This window comes from Camellia sinensis, chromosome 1 (genome assembly GCF_055761805.1).
Source record: "Camellia sinensis isolate YWXY chromosome 1, ASM5576180v1, whole genome shotgun sequence".
Classification (NCBI taxonomy): domain Eukaryota; kingdom Viridiplantae; phylum Streptophyta; class Magnoliopsida; order Ericales; family Theaceae; genus Camellia; species Camellia sinensis.
Window position 1 is genome coordinate 73832806 of NC_138961.1, and position 21147 is coordinate 73853952.

At 38.4% G+C, this 21147-nt stretch overlaps 2 protein-coding genes across 2 annotated transcripts in view; one reads left to right on the forward strand and one right to left on the reverse strand.

Moving 5' to 3' along the window:
- Positions 1-1256: 1256 nt before the first annotated feature.
- Positions 1257-21147, reverse strand: part of LOC114302215 (uncharacterized) — a 31033-nt gene continuing 11142 nt past the window's right edge. Inside the window, 22 exon segments of the mRNA XM_082894896.1 lie at positions 1257-1511; positions 1605-1743; positions 1825-1872; positions 2033-2168; positions 2281-2427; positions 4481-4618; positions 4712-4815; positions 8616-8742; positions 12962-13014; positions 13104-13537; positions 13718-13906; positions 14033-14189; positions 14526-14535; positions 15343-15439; positions 17913-18235; positions 18433-18451; positions 18453-18475; positions 18867-18992; positions 19133-19265; positions 19501-19745; positions 19841-20014; positions 20667-20819. Coding sequence (XP_082751022.1) covers positions 1844-1872; positions 2033-2168; positions 2281-2427; positions 4481-4618; positions 4712-4815; positions 8616-8742; positions 12962-13014; positions 13104-13537; positions 13718-13906; positions 14033-14189; positions 14526-14535; positions 15343-15439; positions 17913-18235; positions 18433-18451; positions 18453-18475; positions 18867-18992; positions 19133-19265; positions 19501-19745; positions 19841-20014; positions 20667-20819 — 2817 coding nt within the window. The 3' untranslated portion in view covers positions 1257-1511; positions 1605-1743; positions 1825-1843.
- On the forward strand, positions 14498-16670 carry LOC145795387 (ethylene-responsive transcription factor 4-like). Its single transcript, XM_082879614.1, has one exon. The coding sequence runs from the start codon at positions 14706-14708 to the stop codon at positions 15360-15362; it is 657 nt and encodes a 218-aa protein (XP_082735740.1). The 5' UTR covers positions 14498-14705; the 3' UTR covers positions 15363-16670.

Genomic DNA, 21147 nt, shown 5'->3' on the forward strand with positions numbered 1-21147 from the left:
TTTAATGTTCCAGGCTCGCAAAACTCCAAAAGTGGTTCAATTAAAAAAGCTGTAAAAACCAACAGTAATTATTTAGACTACTAATTTTTGTACTCTAATAGAACACTAATGACATGATAATGAATAAAAAAAATAAAATAAAAACAAATCAAGACCAAAACATCACATCACTGTGAGTAGAGCTCACTGCCAACTCATTAGAGCTACCTTTAGAACTTAAAAATTAGAGTTCCAAAACATTTTTCAAAAACCAAATAAAAAAATCAATTAGTGTGTTTGGTTTGAGTTTTCTAAATTAAATTTTTTGAAAATTGACTTTTTAATTTTCGTGTTTTTTTGTTTTTAGTGAATATTTTTTAAATTTAAAACATTTTTTTACTTTTTTAAATACACCTTACTTAGATGTATCTAAAAAATAAAAAAAAAAATTGTGAAACAATATTTTAAAAAATTAATAAATACATAAAAATACAAAAAAAAAATGTACTGAATTTTTGTATTTTTTATATTTTTGTTATTTAGTGAATTTTTTTTTAAAAAAAAATTTACAATTTTTTTACTTTTTAAGTGTATTTGTGTTAGGTGTCTAAAAAATAAAATAATTGCTTAAAATATTTTAAAAATTCAGTAAAAACAAAAAAATATCGAAAATAAGAAAGTAGAATTTTCTGAAAAGTGTTTTTTGAAAAGTGAAAACAAACAAGTTGATTCATCTTTCCTAAATAAAATTAATTGAATTTTGCAAAAAATTAACAAAAAATAATATGATGTCACTCCAAACAGGTAAATTATTGTTTTTTAATTAAAAAAAGGCAAATTAATAGAATGTGAGAAAAAGTATATTAAAAAAGTACAAAGGTCACCAGAAATTAATTCAAACCAGCACAGAACTGGCTTCTTAAAACATCTTCTCAATAATTGAAGTATTACACGAGCTGATGAAACTCCAAATCAGTACAAGTGTCTTAAATTACAGTAAGCGGGCTGTTTAGGAAACCCATAAACAGATCAGACAATTCCAAACCAGTGGAGGTCTGCAGCATCAGATTATTAGTTAGATAAGCAAACAGAGGTGCGAAAACAGTCTGTTTGTGCAAAGTTTGTGAGTGTAAAATATTTCACAGTGATGCCATAACAGACGAATAATATCAACTGAAAATCCTGCACTAATCCTGCATACAGGACTGAAATCATCTTAAAAGTTCCAAAATAGTAATCGAGTCATTATTCTTTCTAATAGTAAGAAACCTCTTACAGCTCACATCAGTAACAACCACAGCATTCTAAACATGAATGTTCAAACAAATTCCAGTCAATATTATCGATTCAACAAATTGAAAATACAGCATTGATCTGTCATGAATTGCATACTACAAACTTCAAATGAAAGACAAACAAGTGAAAAAAAAAAAAAAACATGGGTTGCACATTCCGAATGTCCAGCATGCTGACCTGAAAGCAGGAACTTTAAGAGGTTGCAATAAATGGAAAGCATTTGCAAAAGCAGTTACCTGGAAACACCCAATCCGCAGCATTAGTTATGCAGAGACTGAGATATGATGATTGAAATACCTGTGCCTCTATGAAATAAATATGCCTCTTACCTGAAAGTTACAACCTTCTAGGATGGAATCAGGAGCAAGAAGATTGAAAAACCAGTTAATGAACAACCTGAAATATGGCCTCGGATTAAAAGATGCTCTCTTTTCCTCAGCATCTTTTTGAATGACTCACTGATAATATCTGCCAAATTCATATGCAGCATTAAACTCATGTTCTGGGAAAGCATAAAAAGAACCAAGACAAAATACAGTATGGTTAGACCTTTGGCAAAAGAAGAAGTTTATTTGGTCCATGCTCTGCCACACAGTACTGAAAACAAACAAGCCGCAAGTCATGCTAACAGACAGAGGATAAAGAACACATGAAAGTACAGAATGATATAGAATAAATGGACAAATAATTATGATCTTGACAATACTATACATTACTACTATCAGAACAGCAAGAAGAGCATCAGAAATTGTAATACCTTCAAAAAAAACAACAGGCTTTGCATACACATCAATGGCAAGAAATGATAGGTTCTGTGATGATTGAGAAGACTGGAAAGACAAGGACCTGGAACTAATCCCCTCAGTTGAGAGACAAAATGCGACAGAAAGTTCCTGAAACCAATGAATGTTACTTAACGATGATGATGAAGAACAAGAAACAAGTGCAACTCATTTATTTAAGAAAGCAGCTTCAAACATGAAAGGAAAAAAATATATATGTTACCATGAGATGACGGAAGAAACGATCAGACATGTCATCTCCATTAAAATAACCAGTTTGCTGCAGTTGTGAGAGAAAGCGAGTACAAGTTGCTTCATTTGTACCATGGAGTTCATATATTTTGTACCATTCTGCAAATAGCGTGGATACCTACAACACATTCACACAGCAAATTAATGAAACACCATTATTTTTTACTAAAAGATGCAAGATGGATACAGACTTCCCAATTTTTAAATTTAAAAAAAAAAAAAAAAGACCTGATACATACACTATTTTTGTTTTGTTTGTTTGTTTGTTTGTTTTTTTAAATATTATTATCTATATCTTTCTATGATGCACATGGGAATGTGTTCCTGACCCATTTCTTGAGATGAGATACCTCATATTAATGTACACAATCACCCACAAACCTCATGTATCACGTAAGCTATCCAGGTCAATTACCCATTCGGTTATAAGAAAAATATAAGCATATATAAATACATATTTACATGCATATCTGTATATATAGCCAACAGATTTCACATTAAATTAGATTTAGTCCTTCCCATATTTTGAAAGACACAAATGACCTCCAATACATGTGAATGTTAATATCAATGTGAATGTTAATATGTCAATGTGAATGTTAATATGTCAAAGCGAGTACAAGTTGCTTCATTTGTACCATGGAGTTCATATATTTTGTACCATTCTGCAAATAGCATGGATACCTACAATACATTCACACAACAAATTAATGAAACACCATTATTTTGTACTAAAAGATGCAAGATGGATACAGACTTCAAAATTTTTAAATTTAAAAATAAATAAAAAAAAGACCTGATACATACACTATTTTTGTTTTGTTTGTTTGTTTGTTTGTTTTTTTAAATATTATTATCTATATCTTTCTATGATGCATATGGGAATGTGTTCCTGACCCATTTCTTGAGAATATACACAATCACCCATAAACCTCATGTATCACGTAAGCTATCCAGGTCAATTACCCATTCGGTTATAAGAAAAATGTAAGCATATATAAATACATATTTACATGCATATCTGTATATATAGCCAACAGATTTCACATTTAAATTAGATTTAGTCCTTCCCATATTTTGAAAGACACAAATGACCTCCAGGTCTGTTTAACTCAGAAGAGAAAAGTAACTATAGACTCTCTTTGTTCATTTCATATTAATTGGGGATCTGCAGAAAGCACGTGAGAGCAATACAGAGAAAGAGAGATGAAACTTGCTACAAAATGTGAAGAGTAGAAAAAGAATTCATTCCCGATGAGTAAAATTTGGAAGGAAGATTGACATGAAGGTTGAAAGTCATTGGAGCTGCCGAAAATGCTGAGAAGGAACTGAAGGAACAGAGAGATGAAAGTTGATACTAATCAGACCTGCCAAAAACGGAAACCTACTGCATGCACAAGTGGAGTTGCAGTTAAGAAAAGAAAAGTAAGGGAGGGACAGAGAGAAGATGAGCACTGAGGAACAGATTTTTGAGGTGAGAGAATCATGCATGAAATTAAATAATCAGGTCTGCCAAGGCCAACCAGACATTGCCTGAATTTTGGCAGGTTTGTCACTCGCAGTCTATGTACAAAATCATGTTCTCCTCTATCTTTTCACCACCACAATTCACGACAACTATAAAATGTTGATCACAAGGAATCATAAGTTATCAAATGCACATTATGTGTAGCCTATAAGTTTCAGAGCTAAATATGTGAACAAATATTTCTCGAAACTTGCACAACTAAGTTTCAGAAAACCAAACTGTGCTAAAAGATCCATCCAATTCTTGCTCATCATAGGACTCTCACGATAAGAATAAACATTGCAGTTCCCTAGGACAGGAAGTAGAGAGAGAGAGAGAGAAAAAAAATGAAATCAAAACTAAGTGCCATCTACACATAAATGCAGTTAATATAAGAAATGTCATATTATCTACTCATCATTTTCCTTTTCAGAACCAGAAATCAAACTCAAACATATGTTTTCTAATTAGCATTCAGAAGAAAACTGATTATGAAAGCTCGCAGGGTCATCTGCTGCCCCAGAATCGGCATTGATATATTCTTCTCTTGTTAGAATAGTAGCATTATCAGAGCCCTGTTCTGTCAGCCGAATAAGTTAAATCTTCGATTTCAAAGATCCTAGTCAGCTGTCAATATATAAAAAACAGCACTATATTCAGTAACCTTCTTTTCTCTGGATGATTTAGCCTTGTCATCCTTGCCAAGAGAAAACCCAGAAAGAACTGCTGCATTAGCAGCAGGATTCCTTGTAGTCTCGACCAACTGTTGTAAAGAGTCAGAAGCTCCAGGTCTAGTTGCAACCTGCAATTTGGAAAAAGCTTTCAATCCCATAACACTAAACATCAGAACAAAATCCTTAATAACTAATAACACACATAACAAAGAATTATGTACCTTTGCCAACACATCAACCAAATTGGGAAGTTCAGATACACTAACGCTCGACTCCTGAATCAACAAAGTCTGGAGAAGAGAAATTGCAAATTCTGTAGCAGATTCTGCATAGCATAAGCAACTAGTTAGCAATGTTGAATGCCTAAGAGTAGAACAAGAACCCAATTGATGTTCCTCTTACGCACTGTTAATGTACACCTATACCTACTCCACTACACCACTCCACCTCCACTTCACCTACTCCACTACACACTCCACTTCATCTACTCCACTACACCACTCCACCTCCACTTCACATCTCCTATATAATGTACATACAATACATCATAACATAATACAATCAATAATACATACAATTTATTCTCTATCTATCAATTTATTTTTTACATGGTATCAGAGCAAGGTTAGCAACCTAGTCATTCTGCTTCACCGGCGGGCGGCAGTCTCACCTTGGCCGTCCGCCGGACCTCTACACATACCTTCACTCCGCTGTCACAAATTCCATAACTGAACCGAAACTCCGCCTTCCTCCGCCTTCACTCACCAAGAACCAGTCGCAGATTTCTCTCTCTTCCGGTTCTACCTCCTAAAGAAAAATGGCCTCCCACATCGTTGGATATCCTCGCATGGGCCCCAAGAGAGAGCTCAAGTTTGCATTGGAATCCTTCTGGGATAAGAAGAGCAGTGCTGAGGATTTGAAAAAGGTCGCAGCCGATCTGAGGTCTTCCATCTGGAAGCAAATGGCCAGTGCTGGCATCAAGTATATTCCTAGCAACACATTCTCTTACTATGATCAGGTGCTTGATACAACCGCGATGCTTGGCGTTGTTCCCCCTAGATATGGTTGGACAGGTGGTGAGATTGGGTTTGACACTTACTTCTCCATGGCTAGAGGAAATGCCTCTGTACCTGCTATGGAGATGACCAAGTGGTTCGACACCAACTACCATTTCATTGTCCCTGAGTTGGGACCTGAGATCAAGTTCTCATATGCTTCCCACAAGGCTGTTGATGAATATAAGGAGGCTAAGGCGCTTGGAGTAGATACCGTTCCAGTCCTTGTTGGCCCTGTGTCCTATTTGTTGCTCTCAAAACCTGCAAAGGGTGTCGAGAAATCATTTTCTCTTCTCTCCCTCTTAGACAAAATCCTTCCAATCTATAAGGAAGTTGTTGCCGAGCTAAAGGCCGCTGGTGCATCATGGATTCAGTTTGATGAGCCCACCCTTGTGAAGGATCTTGAATCTCACCAATTGCAAGCATTCACTGCTGCCTACTCTGAGCTAAAATCAGCAAGATCATTGGCCCATATGTTTCTTCCATCAACCACTCCAGCAAAGAGGTATTTTCCTGACGGGAATCCACTTGTAATCAAATCAAGAGTTTGTGCTCCGCGAACCAGATCAAAACCAAAACCAGTGACATACTTCAGGCTGGTGAGGGTTTTAAATGCCTCAGCTGGAACATCAGCAAAGTAAGTCTCGACAATAACATTCAGGCCTAACATCTCTCAGCCTGCTGCAGACTCTTGAGGGCATCGTGGGTAAAGACAAGCTTGTTGTTTCCACCTCTTGCTCACCATTCCACATTTTTGAAGTGAATAGTGCTGGTGAGCCCTACCACTAGCCAAAGCAATTTATAATCCTAATTTCTCTCTTCTTTCCACCGAATTCCACTCAATTTGTCTCCACTCCTGTTTGCATTTTTCTCTTTTTTTCTTTCTTTTGCCTTTTCTTATCATGACATCCACATGAGTTTGTCCCTCTCTTTCCTCCGTTTGCTTTCAAAATTAATTATTTTTTTTTTCCTTTATTTATTTTATTTTATCCAAAAAAAAAAAAAAAAAAAAAAAAAGAAAACCTTCTATTCGTTCAATCTCATTTTTCTGCTCAGTCTTGTACCTTCAAGCTATTTAGATTTGCACAATACACTCATTTTATTTCTATCGGGACTTCGCCCTGATCACCATTCTACACCAGAAAAAAAAAAAAAAAAAAAAAAAAAAAAAAAAACCAAAACAAACAAACACAACCACACCACAACAACCACACCCACAGTGGGATTTTTCTTCTCTACTCTGCCGCCGGTCTCTTCTTTTTGCCTCCGTCCTGGGCGGCCATTGCCGGTGTTGCCTCCGTGTTTCCCACTCCACTGGGCATGATCACTACTCCCTGCTCCTCCACTGCAGCATATGGCGGCCCTCCAAATCGGAACATAACGGTGGCCTTCCGCTTCAGCTCCTTATTTTCCGCCTTTAGCACACTTATCTCTGCTCGCGCATCCTTATACATGCGTTGGAGCAGAGCCAACTGGGCGTTTAACTGCTGCACCTCATTTGTCCTACTCTGCAGCCGGTGCGACAGGTTTGTGACCGCCGTCATGGTCTCCACACATGACTTCAAAGTATACTGATTGGCCTCAATATCAGTTTGCACCGCCATTTTTTGCTCCACCGACCGCATCGGAAAGTTCAACGGAGCAAAAACAGAGGCGTTTGGTTGAGGTTCACTGGCCACCGCACCAGTTATCTCTCTTGTTGACTCGTTGAGGTCGGGAAAGAGAGTGAGCAGACCACGGGACGAAGAGGCCATATTCTGGGTAGCTGAACGGGAAGACGAGGCCATGTTTTGGGTTGCTGAGTGTTTCAGCGAAGCAGCGATTTCCGACTGGTACTTTCAGAGAAGGATTGGTTACAGAGTGTTACAGAGTATCTCTCTCAGCAAACGAACAGAGTATCTCTCTCAGCAAACGAACAGCGTATCACTCTTAAGACAACGAAGAGTTTCTCAGAGGTTTTTAGCCAGTTTTTTGTCTTAGCCTCTGCCTCAGTCTCAGCATCCGTCTTGGTTAAATAGCCAAGGCAGACACGCGCATCGCGCGCCACTTGACGCCAGACGACAAAACGGGCGCGCAAGCCAATGTGGTGACGCGCCTCGCCATCATGTCCGGCACATCTTTTTATGACTTGGGCTCGCCTTTTGATGGCACGCCTTTTTATGGATTGGGCACGCCTTTTGATGGCACGTCTTTTGAAAGATTGGGCACACCTTTTGAGGGTGCGACTTTTTAAGGGTCCGACAAGACTCTGTAAACTGTCCCGACATTGATTCCGGTTAGCTCCTTCATGGGTCCGACAAGACTCTGTAAACTGTCCCGACATTGATTCCGGTTAGCTCCTTCATGGGTCCGACAAGACTCTGTAAACTGTCCCGACATTGATTCCGATTAGTTTCTACAAGGGTCCAGCAAGACTCCGTAAACTGTCACAACAACTGTCACAACATTGTCTGCTACAACGGTCCGACATGACCCCGTAAACTGTCTTCTACATCGGTCCGACATGACCCCATAAACTGTCTTCTACATCGGTCTGACACGACTACACAATGTCTGCTACAACGGTCCGACATGACCCCGTAAACTGTCTTCTACATCGGTCCGACATGACCCCATAAACTGTCTTCTACATCGGTCTGACACGACCACACAGTGTCTGCTACAACGGTCCGACATGACCCCGTAAACTGTCTGCTACAACAGTCCGACATGACCCCATAAACTATCTGCTACATCGGTCTGACACGACCATACCGTGTCTCTTATCCTGTTTTATTTTATTTATCAGTTTACTTTCCTGTTTTGTTACTCTCTTCAAACTCAAGTTGGTTAGTTCCTATCCTCCTTGAGTTTGAGGGGGGCTGTTAATGTACACCTATACCTACTCCACTACACCACTCCACCTCCACTTCACCTACTCCACTACACACTCCACTTCACCTACTCCACTACACCACTCCACCTCCACTTCACATCTCCTATATAATGTACATACAATACATCATAACATAATACAATCAATAATACATACAATTTATTCTCTATCTATCAATTTATTTTTTACACGCACTATTCCTCCCAGCATCAATAAGTTTTGCCATGTGCATGTTGTATTCTGTGAGGTTCAGTAAGTCCTTGTGAATAAGTCCAACAATTATGTCTCTGTTGAACTTCCTCTCCTCATTTGAATAGATCACCTGAGTTAGACAATTACAAAGGTGAGTAGAGAACAACAATATGACTCTGATCGAAGCCAACAATCTGATGAATAGGAGAAAAAAATATCAGAAAGATAAATGGATGATTTGACTATAGTGTAGATGTTAAAAGCTGCCAAAAGTTAAAATTTTAATTGTTCAGTGAAATTCACATCGTCACCAATCTTATACATAGTTTCCAGAATAGGAAACTGAAGAAGGAAACAATGGAAATGTGGACAAAACAAGAAGAGGAAATGAAAACGGGAAATGAAAACAATCGAAGAACCAAATGGGCAACCTAGAAGAAATATTAGCAGAAACATTTGTAAAACAAAGGAAACTTTTAAAACAATTACTGAAAACATATATGAATATTTCAATGGTAGCTGTGTCTCATTTGAAATTTCTCAAATCATTCTCCTATGACAGATTTAAAACTTGTTTTTTACATATTGTATATTTGCTAAAAATCTTTCAAAAAAGAATCCGTAAATATTTGATTAATTTCCAAGTAGTTTTTGCAAAGATATTTTTCCATCTTCTTAGTTTCTTTAGAGTTTCCCTTTAATGTTTCCCGAAAGTACCAGAAACATTTCAGCATTTCCCCAGTATTTTTAGAAGAGCATTATACCTGTATTGGAAGCACCCTATCATAGTAGCATGTTTCCCCTGACAAATAGAGTTCTCTAGTTTACCTAAACCAAACCAAGCCTTACATCTCATCAAATGTAGTCGGCTATATGAATCCTTCTTCTCCACTCGACTCTATCCAAGGCCATTTCGTTAGTCAAATTAAAGAGATTTATATCTTTGTTTACTACACTAGTCCACGTCAATCTAGGTCTACCCCTTTCTCTAACTCTGTCTATTCTAGTCTTGCCACACATCCACCTTAGCATCCTCATCTCAGCAACACTCATCTTCTCTACATGTTATTTTTTTAGTTGCCCAACATTCCGTTCCATACAACATCGCTGGTCTAATAGTCATTCTATAGAACTTCTCTTTTAGTCTAATGGGTACTCGTTTATCGCATAGTACTCCAGACACACTCCTCCGCTTAAGCCACCCTGCCTTAATTCTGTGGACCACATCCGCTCCAATCTCCCCAGTCGTTGTGATAATTAATCCTAAATAACGAAAATGTTCACTCTTAGGTAGTTCTTGGTTCTCAATCTTCACTTCTTCTCTACTTCCATTGTGATTGTTACTAAAATTACACTCTAGTTATGCTTATTTTAAATACTTTAGATTCAAGTATTTTTTTCTAAATCTTCAGGCCTTGTTTGGCAACAGGCTAATTTAGTAACTTTTTAGCTATTTGGCTAAAAAGGTAGGTAAAAAAAACTTGTATGTTTGGGATGACTTTTTGGCTAATTACGAAAAGATGTGCAAAAAGTAGAGAGAAAAGAGAATCTTTGACTTTTTGGTATGGACTGTTGGCTTTTTGGCTAATTTAGTAACTTTTTGGCTAATTGGCTAAAATAGCCCCTTGCCAAACGAGGCAGTGTTATCCACTAGCACAATATCATTTGCAAAAAGCATATACCATAGCGCATCATCTTGAATATTTGCGTGTTAATTCATCTATAACTAAAGCAAAAAGATAAGGACTTAAGGTTAATCATTGGTGTAACCCTACAGAAATTGAAAATTCACTCGTCTCTCTAGCAAGCGATCTAATAGTAGTCACAACACCTTCATACATATCCCTAATCACATCAATATAACCTTTTGTACCCATTTCTTCTCTAGCACCCACCAAATTATATCCCAAGGCACTTTATCATATACTTTCTCAAGATCGACAAAAACTATATGAATGTCTCTTTTCTTTTCTCTATGTTTTTCTATTACTCTCCTCAAAAGATAGATCGCTTCCATTGTTGACCTACCAGGCATAAACCCAAATTGATTCTCTAACACCACTGTTATATCTCGCAATTGACATTCAATCACTCTCTCCCACACTTTTATTGTGCGACACATTAACTTGATTCCTCTATAATTGTTGCAATTCTGGACATCTCTTTTATTCTTATATTTATATATAGGCACTAAAATACTCTTCCTCCACTCTGACATTTTCCTAATCAACAAAATCTTCTAAATAACCTAATCAATCAAACAACCCCCTTCTTACTCCAACATTTCTACGCTTCAATAGGTATATTATCGAGTCCTAAAGCCTTATTCAATTTCATCTTCTTAAGTGCAAACTCCATTTTAAAGTCCCTAATCCTACGATAGAACCTATAGTCCTGATTTTCTTTATTACTGCATACTTCCTCCTCTTTTGACCTACCTCCATGCTCTTCATTTAATAACTTCTCAAAATAGTTCTTCCACCTCTCCTTAATCTCTTCATCCTTTCACCAACACCTTAGAATCCTCACCCTTAATGCACTTAACCTAATTAAAATCTCTTGTTTTCTTCTCTCTTATATTAGCAAGTTTGTATTTCTTATTCTCTCCCTCCTTACTATCTAGTCTTGTGTATAGGTCATCATAGGCTTTTAACTTTTAGTCTCCATCACTACTTTTTGAACCTCCTTATTAGCCAATTGTAACGCTTACGGTTTTTCTCAGTTTTATCATTCTGCCACTTTTTAAGGCTCTCTTTTTTCGTCTTTATTACTGCTTAGACCTCCTCCCTCCACCACCAAGTTTCTCTAAAGTTAGGTCCCTTTCCTTTCAACTCTCCCAGAACTTCTCTTGAGATTCTCCTCATATAATTGGCCATCGAGTTCCACATAGTGTTAACATCATCTTCCAAGTCCCAAGTACATTCTATTCTTAAATGTGTTTAGTTCATCCATTTTTAGGTCCCACCATCTAGTCCTGTGACACCCACTATCTTTCCGAGTTTGGTATTGCCCTTTAAACCATAAATCTAGTACCAAAATCCTATGTTGAGTCAAGTTTTCTCCAGGAATCCTCTTATGGTCCCCTTTTCTTACTAAAAAGTAATCTATTTGGCTTCTAATTGACCCACTCGTGAAGGTTATCAAATGATCATTTCTCTTCTTATACATAGTATTAGCCACCACTAGGTCAAAAGCTAACGCAAAATCTAATATTGTGTTTAGAGAAGCTCTCCAAACATATTTCCACCCATTGATTTTAGTGTGGTATTTGTTTTGAGTTTTCAAATTATAAATCTACACCCACTTTTGAAAACTCCTTTCCAGGCGGAAAAATTTGCCTAACCCGGTCGTCCTCCCGAACGTCTGGCCGGTTGATCGGAACAGTGTTCGGTTTTTTTTTTTTTTTTTTTTTTTTTGCACCTGTTATTTTTATATTTTAAATAAAAATATTTTCAGAATGTTTTTTTAAATTTTTTTATGAGTTTTGAATAAGATTTTGGGTTATGTGTTTGGTTATGAGTTGTAAGTTTTTGAATTAAATATCACATGTCACATCATTCATTTCAAATCCAATTCAAAACTCTTTTCAAAACTCATAACCAAACAATTTTTCCACACTCAAATCATAATTTCAAAACTCACAAACTCAAAATACAACTCTATTCTCAAATTATATTTAGAAAACTCTACCAAACACTACCTAAAATACTCTCTCCAACCTCATTTCTATCACCAAAACCATACCCACCATGCACCCTCTCATACCTTAGTTTATCTACTCCTACATGGTCATCTATGAAGCACGGGTGCGGGAACGGGTACGGTGCGGGTGGGGGTGCGGGAACGGGTACATGTACGGGTACGCCGATACGGCAAAACTCAAAAAGAGTATGATACGGGTACGGCTGTGATATGCCGATTTTTTTTTTTTTTATATTATAATTATGGTTAAAGGATCCAACCTACAAATTAAAATTAAATATGAAAACTAAAATAATATTTGTGAAATCTCTCATTTTGAGATGTTATGCACTGTGATCATAATTTATTTTTAACAGCAGCAGCAATTAACATTACAGCAGATGAAGAACAGGAGCACAAAAAAAAAGAGAGAGATGAAGAACACTCAATTAACATTACACAAATCAGATGAAGAACAGCAGCAGCAATTAACATTACGCAGATAAATAATCTACTACATTTATAGAGATCAATAATCTACTACATTTACACAAATCAATAATCTACTACATTTACACAGATCAATAATCTCATCCATCAAAATTGCTGATCTACAGGGGCACAAAAAGAGAGAGAGAGAGAGAGAGAGATGAGAGATGAACACTCACCGAAGGGAAGATGAAGAAACAAAGATGATGAAGAGCACTCACCAGTTGCTGATCTGCAGAAAAAACAAAGAAAAGAGATGAAGACGAAGAGACGAAGAAGAAGAAGAAGACGACGAAGAAGAAGAAGATGAAGAACACTCACCGGAGGGCTTCGTCTCGTTGCGTAGCTGTCGCAGTTGCCGGAGGGCTTCAAAGTGAAGAGATGCTGCTGTTGCTGAAGAAGAAGAAGAAGAAGACGAAGACGACTGCACTAGGGCTTCGTCTCTTTGCTGTTGCTGAAGCGAAGAGATGGAAGAAGGGATAAAACAAAACCTAGGTGTATATATATTTTTAATATTAGAAAATGACACAGTGTTTTTTGTTTTTTTTAATAAAGAACATAAATAAATTGCTTCGGTACCCCCAATTCTCTTATAAATTTGATTTTTTGCCCCGACATACCTATGCCGTACCTGATTAAACCAAACGTACCGAACCCCTTTTTGTCGTACCCGTACCATGCAGTCGTACCGGTAAGCGTACCCGCACCCTGTAAGTACCCGGTACTCATACGGCACTATTTTTGGAGTACCCGTGCTTCATAGATGGCCATTGAAATCACCACCTATAACTAGGTTCTCTCCTACGGGTAGCTCCTGTAATACCTCATCAATGTGGTCCCAGAAAACTCTTTTAGTCTGATTATCTAATCCTACTTGGGGGGCATATGCACTAATAGCATTCACTGTTTTCTCTCTAATAACTAGTTTAACTAACATAATCCTATCACCTTTCCTAATGACCGCAACTACATTTTCTACAAGATTCTTAGCAACTATTATTCTTACCCCATTCCTGTGTCTATCCTTACCACTATAATATAGCTTAAAACTGGTATCTTCTATTTCCCGAGCTTTCTCATCCTTCCACTTCGTTTCTTGTACGCAAGTTATGCTAACTCTTCTCCTAATCAAGACATCTATCAATTCCATAGTCTTACCAGTTAAAGTTTCTATATTCCATGTGGCTACCCTAAATCTATAATCTTAGACTAGCTTCTTTATCCGCGCTCATGCAGAAAAATGCGGAAACCTTTGCCCATTTTTCACCACACCCAGGCGTCGATGCGGCGCCCCATGCTCATCTGTATCTCTAGTGTTATTAAAGTTATGCTCAATGTATTCAAACTTCATTTTATTGGTCATTGATTCTAGAGCTCCTTCCCAAGCATCTAATTTAACATTTACCCCTGCATTAGTTTATAAAATTCAAATTGTTAGAATTTACCATCACCTACCACCACTACCACCTCACCTACTCCACTAAACCTAACCCACTACACCACTACCACCTCAACTTCACCTACACCACTACCACCTCCACTTCACCTACTACACCTATATCTCCTATATAAGGAGCCTCTCACATTTGTACTAAAATATCTATCAATAATATACATCAATTTATTTTACATTCATCAATTTATTTTTTACATGGTATCAGAGCGAGGTTGAGAAACTAATAATTCTGCTTCACCGGCGGGCGGCAGCCTCGCCTTGGCCGCCCGCCGAACCTCTACACATACCTTCACTCCGCTGCCACAAATTCCATAACTGAACTGAACTCTTGTCAATCTCCGGCCACACCTCCTGTGGTGTCCGCTCCGCCGGTTTCAGCTACACCACACCTCCCGTCTCCCTCTCTCTTTCACACACAATCAATCACACATATTTCCAACTGTGTATGTATAGGTGACGAACTGTGTATGGCGCCCAAGGAGAAATTGGACGGCGGAGCTGTGAAGGCCACCGCCACCGCCGCCGCGATCGGCAAAGAGGCGCATTTTAGAGGCGTACGGAAGAGGCCGTGGGGCCGCTACGCTGCCGAGATCAGAGATCCCGCGCGCAAGAGCCGCGTCTGGTTGGGGACCTTCGATACGGCGGAGGAGGCGGCCAAAGCCTACGACACCGCCGCCAGAGAGTTTCGCGGTGCTAAGGCCAAAACTAATTTTCCTCAACCGGAAGAGAATAATAATGTGAAGATCAATGAAATCAAGAAAGTGAATTGTAATCGGAGTCCGAGTGAGAGCAGTACCGTCGAGTCTTCGAGTCGTGAAGGCTTCTCTCCGGCGCGGATGGTCGATTCGTCGCCTCCGCTCGTTCTCAGTCTCTCTCACGGCTGCGGATTTACCGGATTCGGCACCGCCGCCTCTAGGTTTCCGTTCCAGCAACCTCAGTTTCATGCTTCTCCGCCGATCGGAGTTTTACTTACGGCCGCGAATCAACTCTTCTATTTTGACGTGATTTTGCGGTCAGGGAGGATGAATCAGGACTTTCTTCGAGATCTCCTCTGCGACAATATTAATCTCTATCCCAGTCTTCCTCCTTGGCTCCCCTATTTACAGGACCAAAATTCCTCATAGAAGCCCTATTACAACCATATTCAAGATTTTGGCTGCAGCAATTTACAACAGTTGCACGTCTAGGAATTGCAGCAACACTGTTGAGAGCATGAGCACATTTGTAAAGATGCTTATCACGAGGCATTAAAGAAAGTATACCATGAGCAGAACCTAAAGAAGATAGCTGTCACCAAACACTTTACAGCCATTCTCTCTCTCAATTCGGAGAACAAATTTTCTCTCTCTCTTTACTTTTTCTCTCACCCACGTTGCCTCCATTTCTTTATTTTATTTTATTTTATTTATTTATTTATTAAATAAATAAATAAAAAAAAAAAAAACCAACACCATTGCTGTTTTTCACAACGCCGTGTGATAAAGATTTGCACACCAAACCTTCCCTTCTTTTATTCATCTGAGGGATCAACCCCAATCACACTTACAAAAAAAAAAAAAAAAAAAAAAAAAACCACAAACAAAACAACCACTCCCACAGTGGGATTTTTCTTTTTCCTTCTCTACTCTACTGCAGGTCTCTTCTTCTTGCCTCCGTCCTGGGCGGTCCTTGACGGTGCTACCTCTGTGCTTCCCACTCCACTGGGCACGATCACTACTCCCTGCTCCTCCACTGCAGCATACGGCGGACCTCCAAATCGGAACATCACAGTGGCCTTCCGCTTCAGCTCCTTGTTTTCTGCCTTTAGCACACTCATCTCTGCTCGCGCATCCTTATACATGCGTTGGAGCAGAGCCAGCTAGGAGTTTAACTGTTGCACCTCATTTGTCCTGCTCTGCAGCCGGTGCGACAAGTTTGTGACCGCCGTCATGCTTTCCACACATAACTTCAAAGTATACTGATTGGCCTCCACATCCGACTGCACTGCCATTCTTTGCTCCACCGACCGCATCGGAAAGTTCAACGGAGCAAACTCCGAGGCGCTTGGTTGAGGTTCCAGTGCCACCGCACCAGTTCTCTCTCTTGTTGACTCGTTGAGGTCGGGAAAGAGAGTGAACAGACTCCGGGAAGATGAAGCCATTTTCTGGGCCACAGAGTGTTACAGAGTATCTCTCTCAGAAATCTCTCTCAGACAACAGAGTATTACAGAATATCTCTCTCAGAAATCTCTCTCAGAATATCTCTCGCAAGTTTTTTTGTCTCCGCCTCTGCCTCAGCCTTAGCCTCCACTTATAAAGACCATGACGACGGGGCAGCCACGCGTATCGCGCGCCACTTGACGCCAAACGACAAACGGGCACGCCAACCAAGACACTCACGTGCCTCGCCATCATGTCCGGCACACCTTTTGATAAATTGGGCACGCCTTTTGAAAAATTGGGCGCACCTTTTGAGGATGCGATTTTTTTCAAGGGTCCGACAAGACTCTGTAAACTGTCCCGACATAGATTCCGGTTAGTTTCTACAAGGGTCCGACAAGACTCTGTAAACTGTCCCGACATTGATTCCGGTTAGCTCCTTCATGGGTCCGACAAGACTCTGTAAACTGTCCCGACATTGATTCCGGTTAGTTTCTACAAGGGTCCAGCAAGACTCCGTAAACTGTCACAACAACTGTCACAACATTGTCTGCTACAACGGTCCGACATGACCCCATAAACTGTCTTCTACAACGGTCCGACATGACCCCATAAACTGTCATCTACAACGTTATGACACCACCATACAGTGTCCTCTACAACGTTATGACACCACCATACAGTGTCTTCACCAACGGTCTGACACGACCATACAGTGTCTCCTATCCTTTTTTTATGTATTTTCTTGTTTTGTTCCTCTCTTCAAACTCAAGTTGGTTAGTTTCTATCCTCCTTGAGTTTGCGGGGGGCTGTTAGAATTTACCATCACCTACCACCACTACCACCTCACCTACTCCACTAAACCTAACCCACTACACCACTACCACCTCAACTTCACCTACACCACTACCACCTCCACTTCACCTACTACACCTATATCTCCTATATAAGGAGCCTCTCACATTTGTACTAAAATATCTATCAATAATATACATCAATTTATTTTACATTCATCAATTTATTTTTTACACAAATATATATAGTATCTAAAGCAGAAAGATAAGAACTTAGTGTTAATCCTTGATGCAAGCCCACAACTATAGAAAGTTCACATGTTTATCTTGCAATTGTTCTTATTTCAAGAATAGCTCCTTTACACATGCTCATTATTATACAAGAAATGTCTGGCCTCTAATGATTAAGTGACAAATTATTCAAAGAACAAAAAATAGATCTCATCTACATATGCTAGAAGGAAAGGCCAAAACTATTTTTATCCTATATAAATATGAAGATAAGAACTTGCCAAAAGGTTTGAATTTTCAGCAATGTATAAGAAGTGACAGGCACAAAATAAAAGAAACAAAATATCATTCCATAAGAACTTGCCAATAGGTTTAAAGTTTTAGCAATGCATAAGAAGTGACAGGTACAAAATATCATTCCCGCTGCATAGTAGTATCTTAATGAGGGGAAAAAGGTTCGATGGATACAAAATATAATTTAAACAAATGACACAAATTACAATCATTTCACAATAAGAACAAAACACATCTCATCTTTGCATAACGATTTTGGAAACAACATGCCCAACTTGTGAGCTCCTTAACAACTAGCTTGCATACATCTCGAATAGAAGCCAGGATTGCAATATGAGCACTGACATGTAAACTGCTTGAAGCTTTCTCATATAAACTCTTAAAACCTGTTCCAACAACATATTGCAAAATTAGACAAGTGAATGTACTCATATAGAATTTTCCAGCATGATGACAGCAAACCTTTTGGCCCACAGCCGATGCGGCTTCATCTCTGCTTATGCATTTCAGTATGATTTCGGGAATTTGGGCAATAAGTCCCTGTACACAAAAAATGTAAACTTAAATCAAGTAATATTCCTGGTGTTCACCTTCAAATTCATGTTTATAGTCACCTCAAATGGAAGGCAAAAAAGGGCAAAAACAAGGGCCCACATGAAAGTGTTGGCAAAGTAGCTGCGAGTATATTTTGCAAAAAAATGATTCAAGGCTAAGTGGCATTATAAAATAATTATTACCTGAATTTCTGTCTCCTGTGTCTTCGGTTATCAACATTTCCAACTAAAAAAGAGGCACCAAATGATTAATAACTTTTGATATGATACAGAATTTAATAGGGAAAGTAATGAAGAGAAAAACAAAAGCCAGGAGATAAATAGATAAAGAGCAAAGAGAAAATGAAATAGAATAAATAAATAAGAAAAATAAGTGACATTAAAAATAAAAAATAAAAAACTAATGTCTAAATTATTTTTCATTATCCATATGTGATGGAATTGGAAAAACTAAAACACAAAAAACAGAAGCTACGTATTTCTTTGGGTTGTAACTACGATGTGCATTGACCTCTGGAGTTATTTCATAGTAATTGCAACTGGCAGACCCCTAGCCAGATTTCTTTTCTGTATGTCTGGACACACGCATGTTTTCTTTAACCAAGGAAATAAACTACCTTCTGTGCAACAATTTGATACTTCTCTAGAGCATCTCCAGTGGTAAATAAAGGTTCTGAAATGCCACTAGCCATGTGCTCTGTGGTAGAAGCTGCAGTCAATGGTGGAACAGCCCCTTCCAATTCCTTGCACCAAACAATGGATATGCACATCAGTCCAAACAGAAACTTCTATGTTAACCTGCATAATGCACATGTACACTTGCATGTGCAAAACCAAAAAATAATAATCATAAACTATCACAAACAACAAAACTTCTACTGACTTTCACAGTATTAGAGGTCTCTAAAAATTGCTGTTCAGGGGCTGTCGCTGCTGAAGAAAGTGAAGCAATATTATTAGACTTAGCACCATCTGAAACTACACCATCAGTTGCCCCCATGCGAGTGGAGGAACCACTGTAACAAGAACAAAAGAATGGATAAGCAAATAAAAAACTAACATAAGAGCTTGAACAATTATTATACGATTAATTTTAAAAAGGGTTTTTGTTAGCATGTGCCCTTTAGGGACATGTTAAGAAGCTTAAAAGTGCTGTAAGTGCATGCAACAACAACGTACAATCTTATTAAGCCAACTTAACATGTGCACAAGTAAACAAGACCCTTAAAAAAGAAAAATGAAATAATTCACCCAATAAGCTGGGTAGAACCAGGGTCCAACTCCTCAGAAATAAGATATACAGGCTGAGCAACAGAGCTCAGACCCATACTCCTGAGCCCAGAAGAGTAGAGTGCTGGGTTAAGCTGTCTGGTAGGTGAAACACAAGCACGAGATACACCAGTACCAACATAATCACTAGACGAAACCATCACATCAGCAGGAACTTCATTTGAACTCTGACTGGACTGATTTTGCCAGGGAAATTGAATGAAATCCTAAACAACCGGAAAGGATAAAGTAACAGTGCAACAATAGCTATAGTTTGAATCAACACACAGAAATTTTCCATGCATAACGTCAAAGACACTACCTCATAAACTCGCTGCTGAAAATGGGAGAGGTGACCAGGTCTGGGGCGGAAGGCCTCTGGTATTAAACCCATAGGACCTTGTGTATACATAATTGCATCATAATATGACGGGCCAACACCTTCTCTATGCTTCCTTCTACGTGAAAGTTGAATAGTGATTTCATTACCGATGGTCTTCAATGCCAGAAAAAGCAGTCAGAATGCATTATAGAAAACCACTCAAGGCCAAACTCAAACTGCATTACAATGTGTAGAAAGAAAATTGATTACCAATTTATCTTCATGTCTAAGACATCTAGTCTTTGAAAAAAGATTGGCTAAATATATCTCAGCATCGCACAAGCAGTAAAGTTCCTCATTAATATCAAGTTTAACTACCTAAACCATATGCGTATAATGCTCTAGTATATCACAGCTACATTGTGTTAGTTATAACTTGAGATTGGGTATCCTAAACCTCCACATTAAAACACTCTAGAATTCATTTGAAAATTTCACCCTTAATTGAATAGCTAGAGCTATCTCTTTTCCGACATTCACCACGGATCTAAGTCACCTGAGCACAATATTTCTGGAAAGTGCATCCATAAGTAACACTAAAAATATAGGGGCTCAATGTCAAGCTTTGATCTAAGTCTCCTGCATTTGCTAATTTACTTCATGATGATATATGAAATATGATACTCTTAAACATTTGAACGAAATTACAAAAAAAAGTTCTACCCTTCAATGATAATCCTAATGACAGTGACATTACCATACACTTGTTCGCATATGTACAGGCAGGGAAGGGAATATGAAATATCATTGATGCATGGAAACATACATTGTCTGTTGCAGCATGCTCAATCACTGCACAACCAAGGTCAAGGTTATCATTTAAAACAATAGCAACGGCTTCTTCTTGAGCTTCATTGGTGATGTTGAATCCCTGCAATGAATTCCTCAGTTGGCTTGATATGGAGACACGAAGAGGTTCCTGCCAGTAATAATATAACCGGAGATGGTCTTATTTAGAGGAAAACAATAATATATTCAGAAAGTCTATTGTCCCAGAAAAATTAACCAGAAAAGTGCTCAGAATAGGTGTATATTTAATGTTGTTGTTGTGGGCCCATCGTATGAATAAATCTTGATTGGAAACTCTGAGTGATTTTCTGATCATTTTTTCTGGGTTTGTAGACCCCATCATTAACTACTTTACAGATTAGTATTCCAAAAAAATGAAACAATAAAAGATGTAATAGACAAGAAAAAAAAATTAATGTAATAATTACATAATGACCAAAGAATTAGGATGACGGATT